At 33.0% G+C, this 16036-nt stretch overlaps 2 protein-coding genes across 2 annotated transcripts; both read left to right on the plus strand.

Annotated features, from left to right (window-relative positions):
* The first annotated feature begins 489 nt into the window (after positions 1-489).
* On the plus strand, positions 490-2658 carry LOC135832267 (protein arginine methyltransferase NDUFAF7 homolog, mitochondrial). The gene is made up of 8 exons (XM_065345414.1): positions 490-761; positions 836-1117; positions 1203-1313; positions 1392-1652; positions 1721-1840; positions 1973-2116; positions 2193-2366; positions 2444-2658. The coding sequence occupies exons 1-8, from the start codon at positions 759-761 to the stop codon at positions 2633-2635; spliced, it is 1287 nt and encodes a 428-aa protein (XP_065201486.1). The 5' UTR covers positions 490-758; the 3' UTR covers positions 2636-2658.
* A 1510-nt stretch (positions 2659-4168) lies between these two features.
* On the plus strand, positions 4169-5969 carry LOC135832268 (bombyxin A-2 homolog). The gene is made up of 3 exons (XM_065345415.1): positions 4169-4294; positions 4436-4598; positions 5628-5969. Exons 2-3 carry the CDS (start codon positions 4436-4438, stop codon positions 5837-5839), a joined length of 375 nt encoding a protein of 124 aa, XP_065201487.1. The 5' UTR covers positions 4169-4294; the 3' UTR covers positions 5840-5969.
* Positions 5970-16036: the final 10067 nt, after the last annotated feature.

The following is a 16036-nucleotide window of genomic DNA, read 5'->3' on the forward strand; positions in this document are numbered from 1 at the left end:
TTTTTTACGACTTTGAGCTTCAATAAGTTTCGAACTGTTAGTGCTAGCGTTTTGAATGAAAACTCATTTTGAAGAGGATAAAATTCTGCAAATTTTAGTTTATTAAAATACGATGTAGTTGATGAAAATTTCGCGTAATTTTAATTCAAAATTGACATGCATAAAAATTTGTTCATAAAAATGAATATTAAAAATCACCATTTTCGTGTGAAATTGAAAAAAATTTATACCAATCGATAGGAAATTTCATCTTCTTTAGTTCAAGTCCAAAAAAAATTTTTCCAAACCACTTCATTTTCATGAAAAATGGGAGAAAACGCATTTATCCTATGCGTCTACGGCTGTTTTACTCGCATGTTTACGTTTTCTTAGCACCCATTTCGATCTGACGCGCTCTGTCGGATTAGTTCAAGCGAGCGACACATTGGAGGACGGTATTTGAATTTTCTCCGGTTGAAGATTTTCGTCTTCCCCTAGACTGTCTATAGTTACATCAGGAATGAAATTTTTGATAAGCGACTGAATTAGAATAGAGAATAGATAACAAAATATTTCAATGGGTAAAATAGGTAAAATCCACGAAATGGAAATTAAATTAATGCAAATGAATTTTGAAATTTATTCCGTCATTTGTCGTTTGTAACGAATAATTGGATCATCCGAATTGGATAATAACACTTGTGATGTCATGAGAAGAACATTGCACGTTGATTTGTATAATATTATTAGTTGCGTTTACATCCTAAAATAAAAAGACGATGGTGAGTTGCAGATATCAATGTAAAATAAACTTTTTATTAAATAAGCATTTAAAATACATATTTGAATATTACAGATCAAAATTTATCAAAGATTGGCCCAGGGTGCCGTTTCCTTCCTGAGGTTACCAAACTGTCGACATTGTCTCACGAAGTTGAATTATTCTACCAGTAATACACCGGCGTCCATTCAGGAAATCATACGTCAAAAAATTAAAGCCACTGGTCCTGTGCCGCTACCTCATTTCATTAAAGAAGTACTCACGAATCCCGTTTATGGATATTATACTACAAGAGATGTCTTCGGAAGAGAAGGTGACTTTGTAACGTCTCCAGAGATAAGTCAACTTTTTGGTGAAGTAAGGTATCCGAATCAAGTAATAAAATTTCTGTGAAGTCAAAAACGTTGATGATTTTTGAAAATGTCATTGTTATGTGTTTCAGTTGATAGCTGTTTGGTTCATCAACGAATGGGCAAAAGTTGGACAACCGAAACCTTTCAATTTTGTAGAATTAGGTCCTGGTCGTGGAACTATGATGAGGGACATGCTGAAAGTAATTCATTGTTCAATTTTAGCGCTTATTCGAGTTGATGCCGATTTTGACTGATTATTTTTGAAATTGTTTTGATAGGTATTCTGTAAATTCAAGTTGAATCAGTCCTGCTCGGTGCATTTGATTGAAGTAAGCGAAGTTCTGAGTAACATCCAGGCTGAAAAATTAGGAGTAACGATCATTCCCGGCGAAGAAGACCTTCCATATTATAAATACGGAAAAACAAACGATGGCGTTGAAGTTTTCTGGTACAAGTCATTATCGAAGTACAAATATAAACGGTTTTCTCTAATAGTAGCTCACGAGTTTTTTGACGCCTTACCTATTCACAAGTTTAAGGTTGGTGCAAAATTACTCGAATTTTTGTTCAGTGATTCGTTGTAATTTAAGAGTACATTTCTTTTCAGAAAACTGAGAAAGGATGGTGTGAGGTATTGGTCGACATAGATCGTAATGATCCTAATGAAAAAAAGTTTAGATTTGTTTTATCTTCTGGCCCAACCACTATGAGCAAAGTGTTTGTTTCTGTAAGTATGTGCTGTTCATTAAAAGTTATGTTACTTGTGCAACTTGTATAGGTCGCCCGAAACCGCCTATAGTCATAGTCATCTAATGTATACGTATAAAGTAACACAACTGTACTTATTTATATGCGATAGCCTGAAGAAACCCGCAATGAAATCGAAGTCAATTCCGAAAGTATTTTATGCATGGGAAATTTAGCATCAAGTATGGAATGTTATGGAGGTATAGCATTGATAATAGATTACGGGCATTGTGGAACGAAAACAGACACTTTTAGGGTGCTTATAATAATAATTTCTTATTTGATTTAAAACTTGTTTGAGAATATCCATTACTGTATATTCAATTTCGCAGGCTTACCGTAACCACACGCAGTGTCATCCTCTTGATCATGTTGGTGATGCGGATTTAACAGCCGACGTCGATTTTTCCTCTCTTATTAGAGCAGTGTATCCTAAACTGATCACTTTCGGTCCGGTCACTCAACAACAATTCCTTAAACAAATGCAAATCGATGTTAGATTGCAGGTACATGATTTAGATATATCTTCCAAGCACGATTTTCAATGGTCTTTTAATTATTCTTCGTCTTTTTTTTTTTACAGCATTTATTAGAAAAGTGTAATGATGAAAAAATTAGAGAAAATCTCGAACAAGGATACCATACGTTAGTTGATGAAGATAAAATGGGTTCTCGGTTTCACTTTTTATCATTTTTTCCTGCTGTTCTGCATAAATTTTTGAACGATAATCCAGTTGTTGGTTTCTTGAATAATGTAACGAAAAACGAAAAATAAAGAATACTATGATCTTGCAATAATCTTCTTTACCTATTATAAACGATGCGGAGTTTGTTGTATGTGATTCTTTCAAATGTATCAACGTTGCAATGCTTATTTTCAAGTTTTGGATCGTGTTAACAAAGTTGCCTACTTTCAAGGCTTAGAAATCATTCAATAGACGGCGTTTTTAAAAAATATTTAATGAGGAGTAAATACGTAGGAGAAGTTAGCACTAAATTGATAACAATTTATAATAATATTCTAAGTTTCTGATGTACTCCTTATACTCTTGGTTTTATTAAAATTTACAAAACTGATGATGTTCATAGATGAGATCAAAACGCGACTATCTGATCTGATGTTGTAATGATGAGTTGCTGAAGAGTGAAGTGAATCGAAAGAAGCATATTATTGTATTAATACACTCATGTCACTAAAGTTGCCTATTTTCAAGGCGTAAAATAAATTTAGAACGCGGTGTTTTCGGCAAAATAGTTCATACCTGATTTTGATTTACGAATAATTATCAGCGAAGATTTAGGGTCGTATTCATAGATGTTACTTAGGAATCACTTGGCAAAGTGATGAATTTTAAAGTAATTTTTCTAGGCGTGATTGGATTTTTGGAAACATTTTTATTGATGAATTGAGAGATTGGACTCCGAAGTATCGATTTATGATTTTAAAAATATGACATTTTTATTCGTTTACGAAAAAAATTGAATCAATATTCGCCACTCAGCCAATATTTTGACGAGACTGTTCACTAATCAAAATGCTAGAATTTTATAGTAAGCTGCTCTGTAGTTTTTCGAACCGTTAGGCAGGCAAATGTAACATCGAACTTCCATGATTATTGAAAATTGAATGACAATGACATGAACTATTAATTTTTTTCTTTCTCGCTCAGAAATAAGTTCATTTTCTTGAGTTGAAAATTTGGATGAATTGATTTCAAAAAGGTTTCATTTCAGATTTGGTCTCAAACAGATCATAATAATATAGGTAGGTATTTAAAATTAGTATTGAATAGTTGATAAATAAAATTAATAATTTTTATACGATGTACTGACCCTCATACCTACTTATTTTTTTCATTATTTTGACAAAATCATTCTAATTACCTATGAGTAAATCTGTGACTATAAATAAATGTCTGACAAGAGCAATTCTTTTAATTTTTTGAATCGTATAATATTATGAAAAATAAGCACCAACGTCCCAAATAGGTACCTTTTTCACACTTGATTACTCTTGGAACAAAATACTTAAACTCCTTCACATCTTTAGTAAATTGCAAATGAGTTGTGTAGGCGTTGATAAATATTTTTCGCCTATACAAAGTCGCTCCTACAAGGGCGAATTTTCCAAAAAATTGAAATAGAAAGCCTAAATATTGAAACTAAGCAAGGATCGACTAAACTGATATTAATTAAAATGTCACTCTTATTCGAGTGATACAAATTACTGCAGACATGTTGTAGAAATAAATTGACAATTTAATTATAAGATTTCCCCACCTCGAAACTTTCTTCAAAGTTGATTTGCTTAAAAAGGAAATTTTATTAGATTTCGGCCTCAAGTCGTTGAAGATTGCAACAGTGAGTTGATGGAATAAATTTTGCAAAGGTTTACTACAGTACCTACCCATTCGTATACCTACATTAAAACACAGTAAGTTATCCTTATTTTTCATTTTTTTTAAAATAGGTACATTTTACGTGTACCGTATAAGATAAGATTTTTGCAATTCACATAATGGATTCTAGTATTTGTAAGATTATTCAATTATTCCATGCTTATGAAATATTTCAGATGACTTCAATAATCACTATCACTATTTTAATTGCAATGCCAGTATACATATTCGGTTATGAAAGAAATAAAAATGAACCAATTAAGGCATGCGGTAGTGCTTTAGCCGAAGTTGTGGCTTCAGTTTGTGATAGTGTATACAATCTCCAGAAAAGAGGCGATGGTAAGTACCTACATATACCTACCTATGTATTTTACACTTCCTTAGCGTGTCTGAATGTATAAGCTTGCTTTGTGTCAAAAATGTTTCGTTAATTTAGGACAGGTAAGTATCTGTAGTACCTAGGTACCTTAGTTAATTAGCTAGGTAGGTGATCCTTCCTCCTTCGTTTTCAGAGTTATCTGAATTTCAAAACTACTTACTTACGTAGAATTCGCTTGCATCATATAATTTTGTATGAAATTCAATCATGCAAACAATGTACTTACATTAGGCACAAAATATATAGGTACCTACAAAGCAATCTATTCAAATCTTTATTGTTTCTGTTGAAATTTTCGATGAAAAAACGAAATGTCTCGCCTTTTTTCTTTTATTATATTTAGGTAAGTACCTGTGAAAGATCTCGATCAATGTAAATTAATTTGTAAATTAGATAGCTAAATATGCGAAGTAAACTTCATTTGCTATTACGACTTATGAGTATGATTATCGAGTTAAAATCAGTTTAAGAAAACATCGCGTGAAAATATGCGATGTATTATCGTATTAGGTACCATACATACATACTTATCGAGAAAAGCCCATAAGACCCTGGAAAATAAACCTCTAGACGTTTACTTATCTAAATTCATGTGTTGTAATTTATCATAGTACACATTGTGTACAAATTAATAATTGATTTTAATTTGAAATTATACCGTCGATGTTTATTAGATAAATCACGAGCTAAATTTTGTTTTGATAAATACCTACCTGCACTAAATCTATGATTTTTACTCGTTCAATCTCATCTTTCATAATACATATAGGTAACTAATTAGTCTCATGTCTGAGCACCTGGCAGAATTTTCGACTGATAGGTATTATCAATGAGTCATTTTTGAAAATAAAAATCAATGATCCGTTTCAAAAGCAATAATAATTTTGCGAGATAATTTCTTCTTTTGTAGGTAACAAGAGTAAAGTAAGTAGGTACCTAAATTTCAACATCTGCCACAATTTACTTTTAAAATTAAAACTTTTTTCCAGCGCAAAATGATGACTTGGAACCAGAGTATTATTATAATCACGAAATGTTCATCGATACAGATTCCTCATACCCATTCAGATCAAAAAGAAGCGCTGCACTGATGTTCAAACCCTTCAGAGGAAATAAAAGGAACGGAGGAGCAGTCAGCATAGTACATGAATGTTGTATGAAATCTTGCACAGTCAACGAATTGACGGGTTACTGTGGTTAACATTTTGCCAGATTTTATCCCGAACTCACTCAGCAATGTTATGAACGAAGTCATTTTTTTGTAAGAATACGAATACGAAGGTATTAAAATTAGTTGGAAAGTGTTGATAAATAAATTTTTTCACCAGTTATCTAGTACTCATATATAGTTTTTATTTTGAAAAATAATACCATGTTGTATATGCGATGCCAGCTTCTTTGAAACAGTCGATGATAAATGAAAAACTATGATCAATGAGTAATTTGGCTTGTACAACGAATGAGTAAGCGGCTTATACAACGAAGTTGTCGATGAAAATTCTCAAAATAAGGAACAAATTTACAATATTCCAGTACCTATGTACTTTGAAAAATGATGTTATATATTTCTAATTCGAAGTTGTTTTCACTAAGTACAAAATATGTCTATGAATAAAAATCACAATCTTTATATGAAATTCAGATCAGAATGTCAAGTTTCTCTTGGAAACTTCAACTTTGATTTTTAAAATAAATCTATTCAAGTAAGTTAAACTAAAACACTGATTTCAATATGTATATCAATGAGAAAAACACCAACTTGAATAGCCTAAATTACAAAATCATAACATTTTTCACACTTTTTGTTTTTTGGTAAACCGTTTATGTCGAGTTAAAGTTATCTTTAAAAATAGTAGGTAATTTAAAATAAATTGTCTTTGGTATTTTGGCGCTTCTAAGTATAGGTAAATACTTTGAGAAAAAAAATTCGAGTAAATATCTCTTCACTTCCTAGTTCCTATGTACATGTAGTACCTACAATCAATTGCGCCATTTTTCTTTGCAAACAAACTATACACTTGTAATAATATGGCTTATCTGTTGGAACCTTTTCATGTCTGGTGATTACTTCTTATCTGTCAGATATCCAATCGATATAATGACTAGTATGAACCTATTATTATATTTATCTAAATTAAAATACAATAGAGTTGAATCAATAAACTCTAAGGTATACCTATACATTTAGCTAATTGTAGTTGACGAAAACATTCTAAGAAAAAAAAAAAAATAATCGCTAAAATAATTAAAATTTCACAAAAAATTGGTCATTTACTAGTAAAAATTATTGTTTAAAATATGAACACATTGATTGAAGAATTCTTAATTTATAAGGCAAAAGTTGAGAAGTCTGGCATTGCAGTTTCTAGATTTGCAATCTTATACATAGTAGGTAAGAATTGCAAATCTAAAATCAAGAGGACGGTCCTGTTCCACAATATCCAGCCATTTCATCTATCGTGCAACCCTTCCGGCAACATTCTTCGTACGCTCCTCGCCGATGTCTTTGGAGAGCTTCGCCTTTGAATATACTAGCAACGCTACGTTTTCTGCGAAGTGGTGTGTCAGTTCCTGAAGGATCAGATTTTTCTGCTAAGCCAGCTGTAAGAAAAAAGTGTCTCATGTGAGTCAATTTCATCCATAGATATAAAAAAAAACCAAAAAATTAGGCCCAATGTTATTTATACCTCTATAAGTACATATGCCTAATGGAGCTGACAAATAAAATAAAAATATTGGAAGGAAAAAAAAGTGGATGAGAATTGATGGAATTGGTTTCCTTACTAGAGGTGAGTAAGTCAAGTACTACCTACATTGTTATACAATAGAATGGCGCAAAAGTACAACGTTGTTGAAATATAGGTAGGTGCAAAATTTGTACGAGATTGCAGAAAGATAAAAATAATTGGTAAGACATTTTCACGTGATAAGTGTATGAGTGTTTTCTCTCCTGTATCTAGTGTTTCTCATTTTTTTAATCTTTCATTTTGTAATTTGAAAGCACCTTTGTTTACAACCAATTCAAAATTCGTTTAGAGGTTACCCTGATTGTAAAGCTCCTGCTATCAAAAAAATTCAAAAAATTTTAACAACAATTTATTGACGATTTTAAAATAAATTGAAATAAAAAAAAAGAAAACGAAAACAAAGTTCATTCATTGAAATATCGTGCTTATACCTACCATACGCGTTAATTTGAAATTCATTTACAAGTCAGAAATCACAGTATCAAAATGAACTTTGATTTTAATTCGTTAAATTTTTGTTGTGTCAAAAGCTTCACTAGCTTCACTATCAAATATAGTTGAAGTGAAGAATTGACAAGAGTTGAGGACAAGTAGGTTAGTAGGTACATTTATTATTATTTTTTAAAATTTTGATTAGGTAAGTACCTTATAAAAAAGAACCAGTTTGTTCAAGTTAACCGATTTAAAATTCATTTTTCAAATGAATCGTACCAACTGATATTTTGGTAAAACATCCGTATTGTGTAAGAGAATTCCAATTTAGTCAAAGCATCTTACAAATTTAAACGGTCATTACCACTCAGTTGTGATATCATAAGCAGCTTGCAATAAATGAAGATGAAACATTAGAAGAAAAATAACATTCAACGTTACGTTTGGAATTTAAATGAGAATTTAGGATTTGAATGACATAGATATGAAGAAAATTATTAATCAAATGCTCAATAATGATAAAATATATCGAACCTTTTAAAAATCAAAATTTTTTACTATAGGTAGGTAATGCTTTTTTTAGGTTTGATTGAAATAAATATCTCTGCTCGTTAAATACCTACTTACATGAATAATAATAATAAAACTTAATAAGATCTCATAGAAAAATTTCAATTGATAAAGCTCAAATTTTTGTGATAATACATAGGTTCTAAAGATTTTCTTTCAATAACGCACCATACATAAGAAAGGTTGAGACTGACAGTGGGTAGATATATACGAGTATTTATCAACGTTCATAATGAAACGTGACCAACTTTCAATGTTGAAAATTTTGCTAATCCTGCTATAAATTGTTCTGGAGCCTTCAGATGATATACTTAGGTACTTGTAAGGCTTTCCCCTCATGGGTCAAAAATAACAATGGGTAAATAAAAATACCTATGTAGATGTACTATAAAGCCTAAAGGTACATAAGGTAGGCACTCATTTTTTCAAGTCACAGATCAACCTAACCTAAATCAATTTCCTTTCATTTATTCAGTCACTCAGTCAGTTAAGAAATATTTATTCCAATTGCTGAAGTGAAAAAATTGTCAAAAAATTACCGAATCTAATATTATTTATCCGGTATAGTTTTATGTTTAACATTCAACGCATATATAACTGCTGTTAGCCTTTTAATTTGAAACCTTCATACATCGTAAGTTAACCTCTGAAGCTGACTTATTATGATTAAAAGAATAAATGAAAAAAAATAACATAAAAAAACTAGCATCTACATACATCGCGTCTCTTTTACATCTTTGCTACAACTTGCGAAGGCTTTTGTTCAACTAATCATGTCCTATCTCATTGTCATGCCCTGATATCCCACTCCATTTTCATCAACTCGTTCACATGCAACACATGATACTCAAAGTTTCTTAATAAAACCATTTTATATCCTGCGTGAATCCCCAGTGCTTTATTTATGTAGGTAGGTATATTTTTCTCTATTTTAACTTAAGCAAAGTCGAATACCTACTTCATAGCAGGTTGTACCATTAAATGTGTGATATTGCGATGTTTTCTGAGATGGGCATTAGAAAAAAAACATTTACCAAATGGGACTTGGAAAGATGTACCTTAGTTTGTGGTATGGGATTAGATACCTATTTGGTTTGAAAAAACTCACCCAGGGTGTTTCGATGTTTGTGAATAGAAAAGAATATCTGAACTGATTAGGAATAACTGAAGGCTCCTTTGAACATCCTGTCTCGCAAGGATGAAGATTCCTAAGACCACCCATTAGCCTTATAAGAACGAAAGGACTAGCATGTAGGGTACTATTAATATACGAACATTTGAGTGATCCTCCAGAATCCAGATCCTCCTATTATCTAGCTGTTGCAAAAGCATGTCCATATCTACATGTATGAAGATGAACTATGAATTAGCTATGAGTCTCATTTTTACGTAGGTAAGTAAGTAGTTATTGCAAAAATTGTGTAGCAAAAAAAAAGAAGCTTTAAAACTAGGTTTGTTTCAGAAACCTATAAAAAAGTAGATTGTTCAAATTTATTTTGAATTTTTGAGAACAATTTGAGCAAATACTTGATATGTACCACCCTGGCCCCTTTGGCTGTGCGACGGATACATAGAGCGCGCTGCTACGCGCTGAAACGTAAAGTTGAAAACGGGTCCAGTTGTACAGAGAGCATAGAGAGAAATCACGTTTTTTAATTTTTACGCAAAAACGGTAGGGTTTTTTGCTATTATGTATAAAACATTATTTTCAGAGAATTTAATTTCCGATTTTTTGGTGTAAAAAAAATTGAATTCTGATAATTTCATTCACCCGCTTTCAGCATTTCACAACTTTTTAATTGAATTTCTCCGCGAGTATTGAAGCTAAAAATCTGGTGATTATATTAATGTAAAGAGGAGAAAATGCTGATTACTGAGAACATTAAAAAAATTGGATTTACCGATATATTTTTTTGTGAAATTCTGAAAACAGGTGAAAATTGTTGCATGAAAACTGAATTTGTCGCGTTGTAAATCGTCGAAGTTCTTTTTTTTTAATACCAAAAAATCGGAAATTAAATTCCCTTTAAATAATGCCCTGTACAATTGGTAAAAAACCCTACTGTTTTTGCGTAAAAATTAAAAAACGCGGTTTCTCCCTATGCTCTCTGTACAACTGGACCCGTTTTCAGCATTTCGAGCGTTCGCCGCTAGATGTCAGCCACTTTGCGTCGCAGTGCCATTAGGGAAAAATCAGGGCTTCAAACCCAACGTTTTCGGGTATGGGTATCTGGTACGGGTACAGATTCATTTCTCAGAGAATCGGGTACGGGTATCGGGTATGGGTATGAAAATTTTAAACGTTCTGGTACAGGTACGGGTTCAGGTATTTTAGGTGAAATACCCGAACTGTGCCCGATCTATCGGGTATTTGGGTTCAAAATCGCCTCTATCAGGTACGGGTACAGGTTTGGGTATTCCTCATTTCATTTTTTGGGTAGGGGTATGGGTTTGGGTACAGAAATTGTTGGATTTTCGTTCGGGTATTCGGGTATTTGGGTAAGGGTACGGGTACGGGTACGGGTTTGAAGCCCTGGGAAAAATACTTCAAAAATGACTGTTTTCCAAATTAAAAACAAAAAACAGTTGTATCAATCTGGAACTTCTTCTTGTTATCCTATGTTTCACATTTCCCCTTTTTGGGCTTATATCGAGGTTAAGGTGGATATATAAATGCTAAAATTGACTTTAGCGACCCTAAAAACCCCTATTTTGATACCCATGTTGAATTTTTTGAAATTGCACGTTTTGCACCCTCTCCCAAAATTGAGGGTTCATTTCGAAACTCTCTTTGGATGGTTCATTTCGAGGTTAAAGTGAATATGAATGCTAAAATCAACTTCATCGACCCTATAAAGCCCTATATAATTTGTTACCCATGTAGAATAAAGAAAATGCCTAGCAAATTAAAATATTCGGCCAAAGATCGAAGATAAAATTGTTCAAAATAATGCATTTTTAATTTTTTGGGCTCAAACTAAATAATTTTGGATTCTAAATGCTTCATAACACATCTACATGTGATAAGGAACATTTAAAAAAAAATTTAGCAAAATCGGTTCAGTAGGAGAAGCTGGTGGACTGTCACCAGATTTAAATTCTTTTAATATATACACTATACAGCTTTTGAAATGGGCATTATTTCTGATGATTCCTTCATTTTGGTCTCTGAATTAAGAAAATTTTGTAGTAGATAGTTTGTGATTTTCCCTACCACTAAATCTTATCGATGCTTCCCCCTCCTCCTCCTCCCCCTTTAAAAATAGGGCTTTCAACTGAAGTGTATGTTGCTTCCATTATGATTTTTTAGTCCAAAATTCCACTTTTCTTTCCTGGAATCAAAGCTCGAAACCACTGAAAGCTAAAGCTCATTCGTAAGCATACTCCACCTGCAAACTTGCCCATTATTTTAGCGGTTAAAAATCAATATTTTGTCCAATAATAATCAAAAATTCGTACTTTCCTTCAAAAACAGTCAGTTTCGCTTTTCGCTTAAAATTGTAAAAATTCTCAGTGTTTTTTTACAAAAAATTCTCAGTTTTTTACAAATAATTTTAAAACGTTTTTATTTTTTCAAAAAAATTGTCCAAAAGTCTTCCCTATTGCTGAAAATTCTACCTTTTTACCGACTTTGCCGTGAAACGGAAAGTCAAGGTATTGTATTTGTCATGATGGTTAAAGAATTGGTTTGCAAAATTGCAATTGAAAAGTCTCGATTTTCAACATAAAATTGACATAAGTTTCAAGTTTCAAAGTGAAACATCTCACTTTTTGGAATTTAATTTCTAATTCTAAAAAATTGTTCATTTTTACTAAAATTATCTAATTTTAACTTTAAAATTTTTTTTCTTCAAAAATAACTATAAAAGCCAAGCTTGGGTAAGTATTGCCAGAAATTGCCAAAGTATCTTTTCTTGCCAATAGGTAATTCTCACAAAGTTCTTTTTGCTAAAATTGTCAAAATCCTGCTGTTTGCCAAAAATTGTAAAAAAATCCTCGCTTTTTAACAAAGTTTCTAGAAACATACTTGATAGTTTTTTCAGAAAATTTTTCGAATTTTTTATTTAAAAAAAAAACTGTCCAAAGATAGTTAGAAGGATTTACTATTCGATAGATACTTGGCTGCGAAGCCTTAAGTTTTTGTTTACTATTCGATGATAAAGAAAATGCCTAGCAAATGAAAAAAAAACAAAGCTTTTTCACCTATAAAAATACCAAAAAACCAATAAATTGATATCCTGATTGAATTTTTTAAATTTTATGTTTAGCACCATCCCCTTTTTGGGCTTATATCGAGGTTAAGGTGAATGAATGCTAAAATCGACTTTAGCGACCCTAAAAACCCATATTGCATTTTTCAAAATTGCCCATTTTGCACCCTCTCCCCAAATTGAGGGTTCATTTCAAGGTTAAAGTGAATATGCATGCTAAATTTTAAAATCAACTTCATCCACCCTATAAAGCCCTATTTTGATATCAACTCTGTCATCATTCAGGCCAATTAGTTTTTCTTTTTCGACATTGAAATTTCTAAAAAAAAGAACCATCATTCGAATTTTAAAACTTTAAAACCAAAAAAATCGACTCCTCGCAGTAAAAAAAACAAAGTGTTTTCACCTGTAAAAATACCAAAAAACCAATTCATTGATAGGTATCCTGATTGAATTTTATAAATTTTATGTTTTGCATCGCCCTTTTTTTGGGCTTATATCGAGGTTAAAGTGGATATATGAATGCTAAAATCGACTTTAGTGGCCCTAAAACCTCCTATTTTGATATCCACATTGAATTTTTTGAATTGCACATTTTGCACCCTCTCCCCAAATTGAGGGTTCATTTCAAAATTCTCTTTGGATGGTTCATAGTCCAGTCATTAAAGAAATTTTTACAGGAAAAATGAATATCAAACAGATCTTTCGCAGATATTGTTCACAGTGGTCCCCTCAATAACATACTAAAAGTCCCCGCCCCTACGGGGTCCGGAACCCCCTTACAGGGGGGTGGGACCTCCCCCAATTTCAGTTTTTCGCCATTTTCTCACCCGCATTGCATTTTAGCGAAAAATATGTAATACATAAAAGAATCTACGTCAAATTTCCGATCTAATGACGTATCAACTTTCCTTGTAGGTTCAAGGGGGGTGGAACCACAACCATTTAAAAAAGGGGGGTTTCCTGAAAAATACATAAAGGATATAGGCGCCTATGGGGGGTGAAATGGTCCCCGAAAGCGTTCGAGTTGATATTAGCATGGAAGGTGGATACCATTGAGAAACTTCCGCGTGAAAAATTTCAGATCCACACCCCCTCCCCTTTTTGGGGGACCCCCCTTTTTTGACACTTCAACAACACTTTTCTCAGCCCTATTTCAACCGATTTTGAAAATTTTTCAGTATGTTATGTATATCCTTATTAGGTATCCCCACAAAAATTTTCAACCCCTTCCCCTCATATTTACCCCTCAAAATGGCGGTTTTTTCATTTTTTTATGCCTATTAAGAATCAAGATTGCAAGGTACAATTTTAGAAACACGTTTTTTGGATGTATTTTTGACCCCCAAACATCATGTACTTTTTTCGAAATGTTTGCTTTGGTGCGCCGCGCTGAAAAGTTGAAAAAATGTGTCTTAAACGGCGTGGGGGGGGTGAAATGAGAATTTTGGGAAACATGAATATCAATGAGTAGGGTGTCGTTTTCTTATGATTCGATACCGCTGATCACCAATATGACGTCAGATTCTGTCTAACACTCACACAGCCCCTCCGAAGCCCTCAGCCCCCACCTCAATTTTTGATATTTTAAAAATAAACTTACTTTGATGATTTTGGTGTCGTTTTCTTACGATTCGATACTGCTGAGTACGAATATGACGTCAGATTTTCTGATACACCCACACAGCCCCCTCCTGAATTTCCACTATTTTTGAAGTTATTAGTTAAGCTACTTTAACAACATATGGAATATGACGTACTGTCTAAAAAAAACTTGATGGAATTGGTTGTAGTTTATAAATAAAAGAGTACCTAATTCTCAAGAAAAGGTCAGTTTTGATATGCATAATTTTGAAAAACAAAAATCATTTTTTTCAAGTGGGAAGAAAAAAATGTTGCATTGGCAAGCTAGCAAAAATAATTAAAAATTGCTCTAAAATTGGCGCAAAAACTGTATGACAATTTTCAAAAATGTGAAATGTGAGCTTCCTATGGACTGATTACGATTGCAATTTGCACAATAATATACCTTTGTGTTCTATGATAATGGGAATGTGTCAATTTTTCCACAAAAAAATGAAGTTCATGACACTTTATAATATTTATTCTCAAAAACATGGCGTGTGACACGCAAGTCAAAGGACATTTCGATACTGAAATACACAGACGTGCTATGTCCTTTTCATAACAGTGGGACACTTATGCAAAAATGATTCCCACTTGAAAAAAATGATTTTTGTTTTTCAAAATTATGCATATCAAAACTGACCTTTTCTTGAGAATTAGGTACTCTTTTATTTATAAACTACAACCAATTCCATCAAGTTTTTTTTAGACAGTACGTCATATTCCATATGTTGTTAAAGTAGCTTAACTAATAACTTCAAAAATAGTGGAAATTCAGGAGGGGGCTGTGTGGGTGTATCAGAAAATCTGACGTCATATTCGTACTCAGCAGTATCGAATCGTAAGAAAACGACACCAAAATCATCAAAGTAAGTTTATTTTTAAAATATCAAAAATTGAGGTGGGGGCTGAGGGCTTCGGAGGGGCTGTGTGAGTGTTAGACAGAATCTGACGTCATATTGGTGATCAGCGGTATCGAATCATAAGAAAACGACACCCTACTCATTGATATTCATGTTTCCCAAAATTCTCATTTCACCCCCCCCCCCCCCGCCGTTTAAGACACATTTTTTCAACTTTTCAGCGCGGCGCACCAAAGCAAACATTTCGAAAAAAGTACATGATGTTTGGGGGTCAAAAATACATCCAAAAAACGTGTTTCTAAAATTGTACCTTGCAATCTTGATTCTTAATAGGCATAAAAAAATGAAAAAACCGCCATTTTGAGGGGTAAATATGAGGGGAAGGGGTTGAAAATTTTTGTGGGGATACCTAATAAGGATATACATAACATACTGAAAAATTTTCAAAATCGGTTGAAATAGGGCTGAGAAAAGTGTTGTTGAAGTGTCAAAAAAGGGGGGTCCCCCAAAAAGGGGAGGGGGTGTGGATCTGAAATTTTTCACGCGGAAGTTTCTCAATGGTATCCACCTTCCATGCTAATATCAACTCGAACGCTTTCGGGGACCATTTCACCCCCCATAGGCGCCTATATCCTTTATGTATTTTTCAGGAAACCCCCCTTTTTTAAATGGTTGTGGTTCCACCCCCCTTGAACCTACAAGGAAAGTTGATACGTCATTAGATCGGAAATTTGACGTAGATTCTTTTATGTATTACATATTTTTCGCTAAAATGCAATGCGGGTGAGAAAATGGCGAAAAACTGAAATTGGGGGAGGTCCCACCCCCCTGTAAGGGGGTTCCGGACCCCGTAGGGGCGGGGACTTTTAGTATGTTATTGAGGGGACCACTGTGAACAATATCTGCGAAAGATCTGTTTGATATTCATTTTTCCCGTAGATGGGACAAA

The sequence above is a fragment of the Planococcus citri genome, chromosome 1, assembly GCF_950023065.1.
Source record: "Planococcus citri chromosome 1, ihPlaCitr1.1, whole genome shotgun sequence".
In the NCBI taxonomy this organism is placed as follows: domain Eukaryota; kingdom Metazoa; phylum Arthropoda; class Insecta; order Hemiptera; family Pseudococcidae; genus Planococcus; species Planococcus citri.

Coding starts and splice junctions, on each gene's coding strand:
- LOC135832267 (XM_065345414.1), top strand. Junction 1,841..1,972: donor TGAGCAAAGTGTTTGTTTCT/GTAAGTATGTGC, acceptor TATATGCGATAG/CCTGAAGAAACCCGCAATGA. Junction 2,367..2,443: donor AAATCGATGTTAGATTGCAG/GTACATGATTTA, acceptor TTTTTTTTACAG/CATTTATTAGAAAAGTGTAA.
- LOC135832268 (XM_065345415.1), top strand. CDS start 4,436: ATGACTTCAATAATCACTATCACTATTTTAATTGCAATGCCAGTATAC. Junction 4,599..5,627: donor TCTCCAGAAAAGAGGCGATG/GTAAGTACCTAC, acceptor ACTTTTTTCCAG/CGCAAAATGATGACTTGGAA.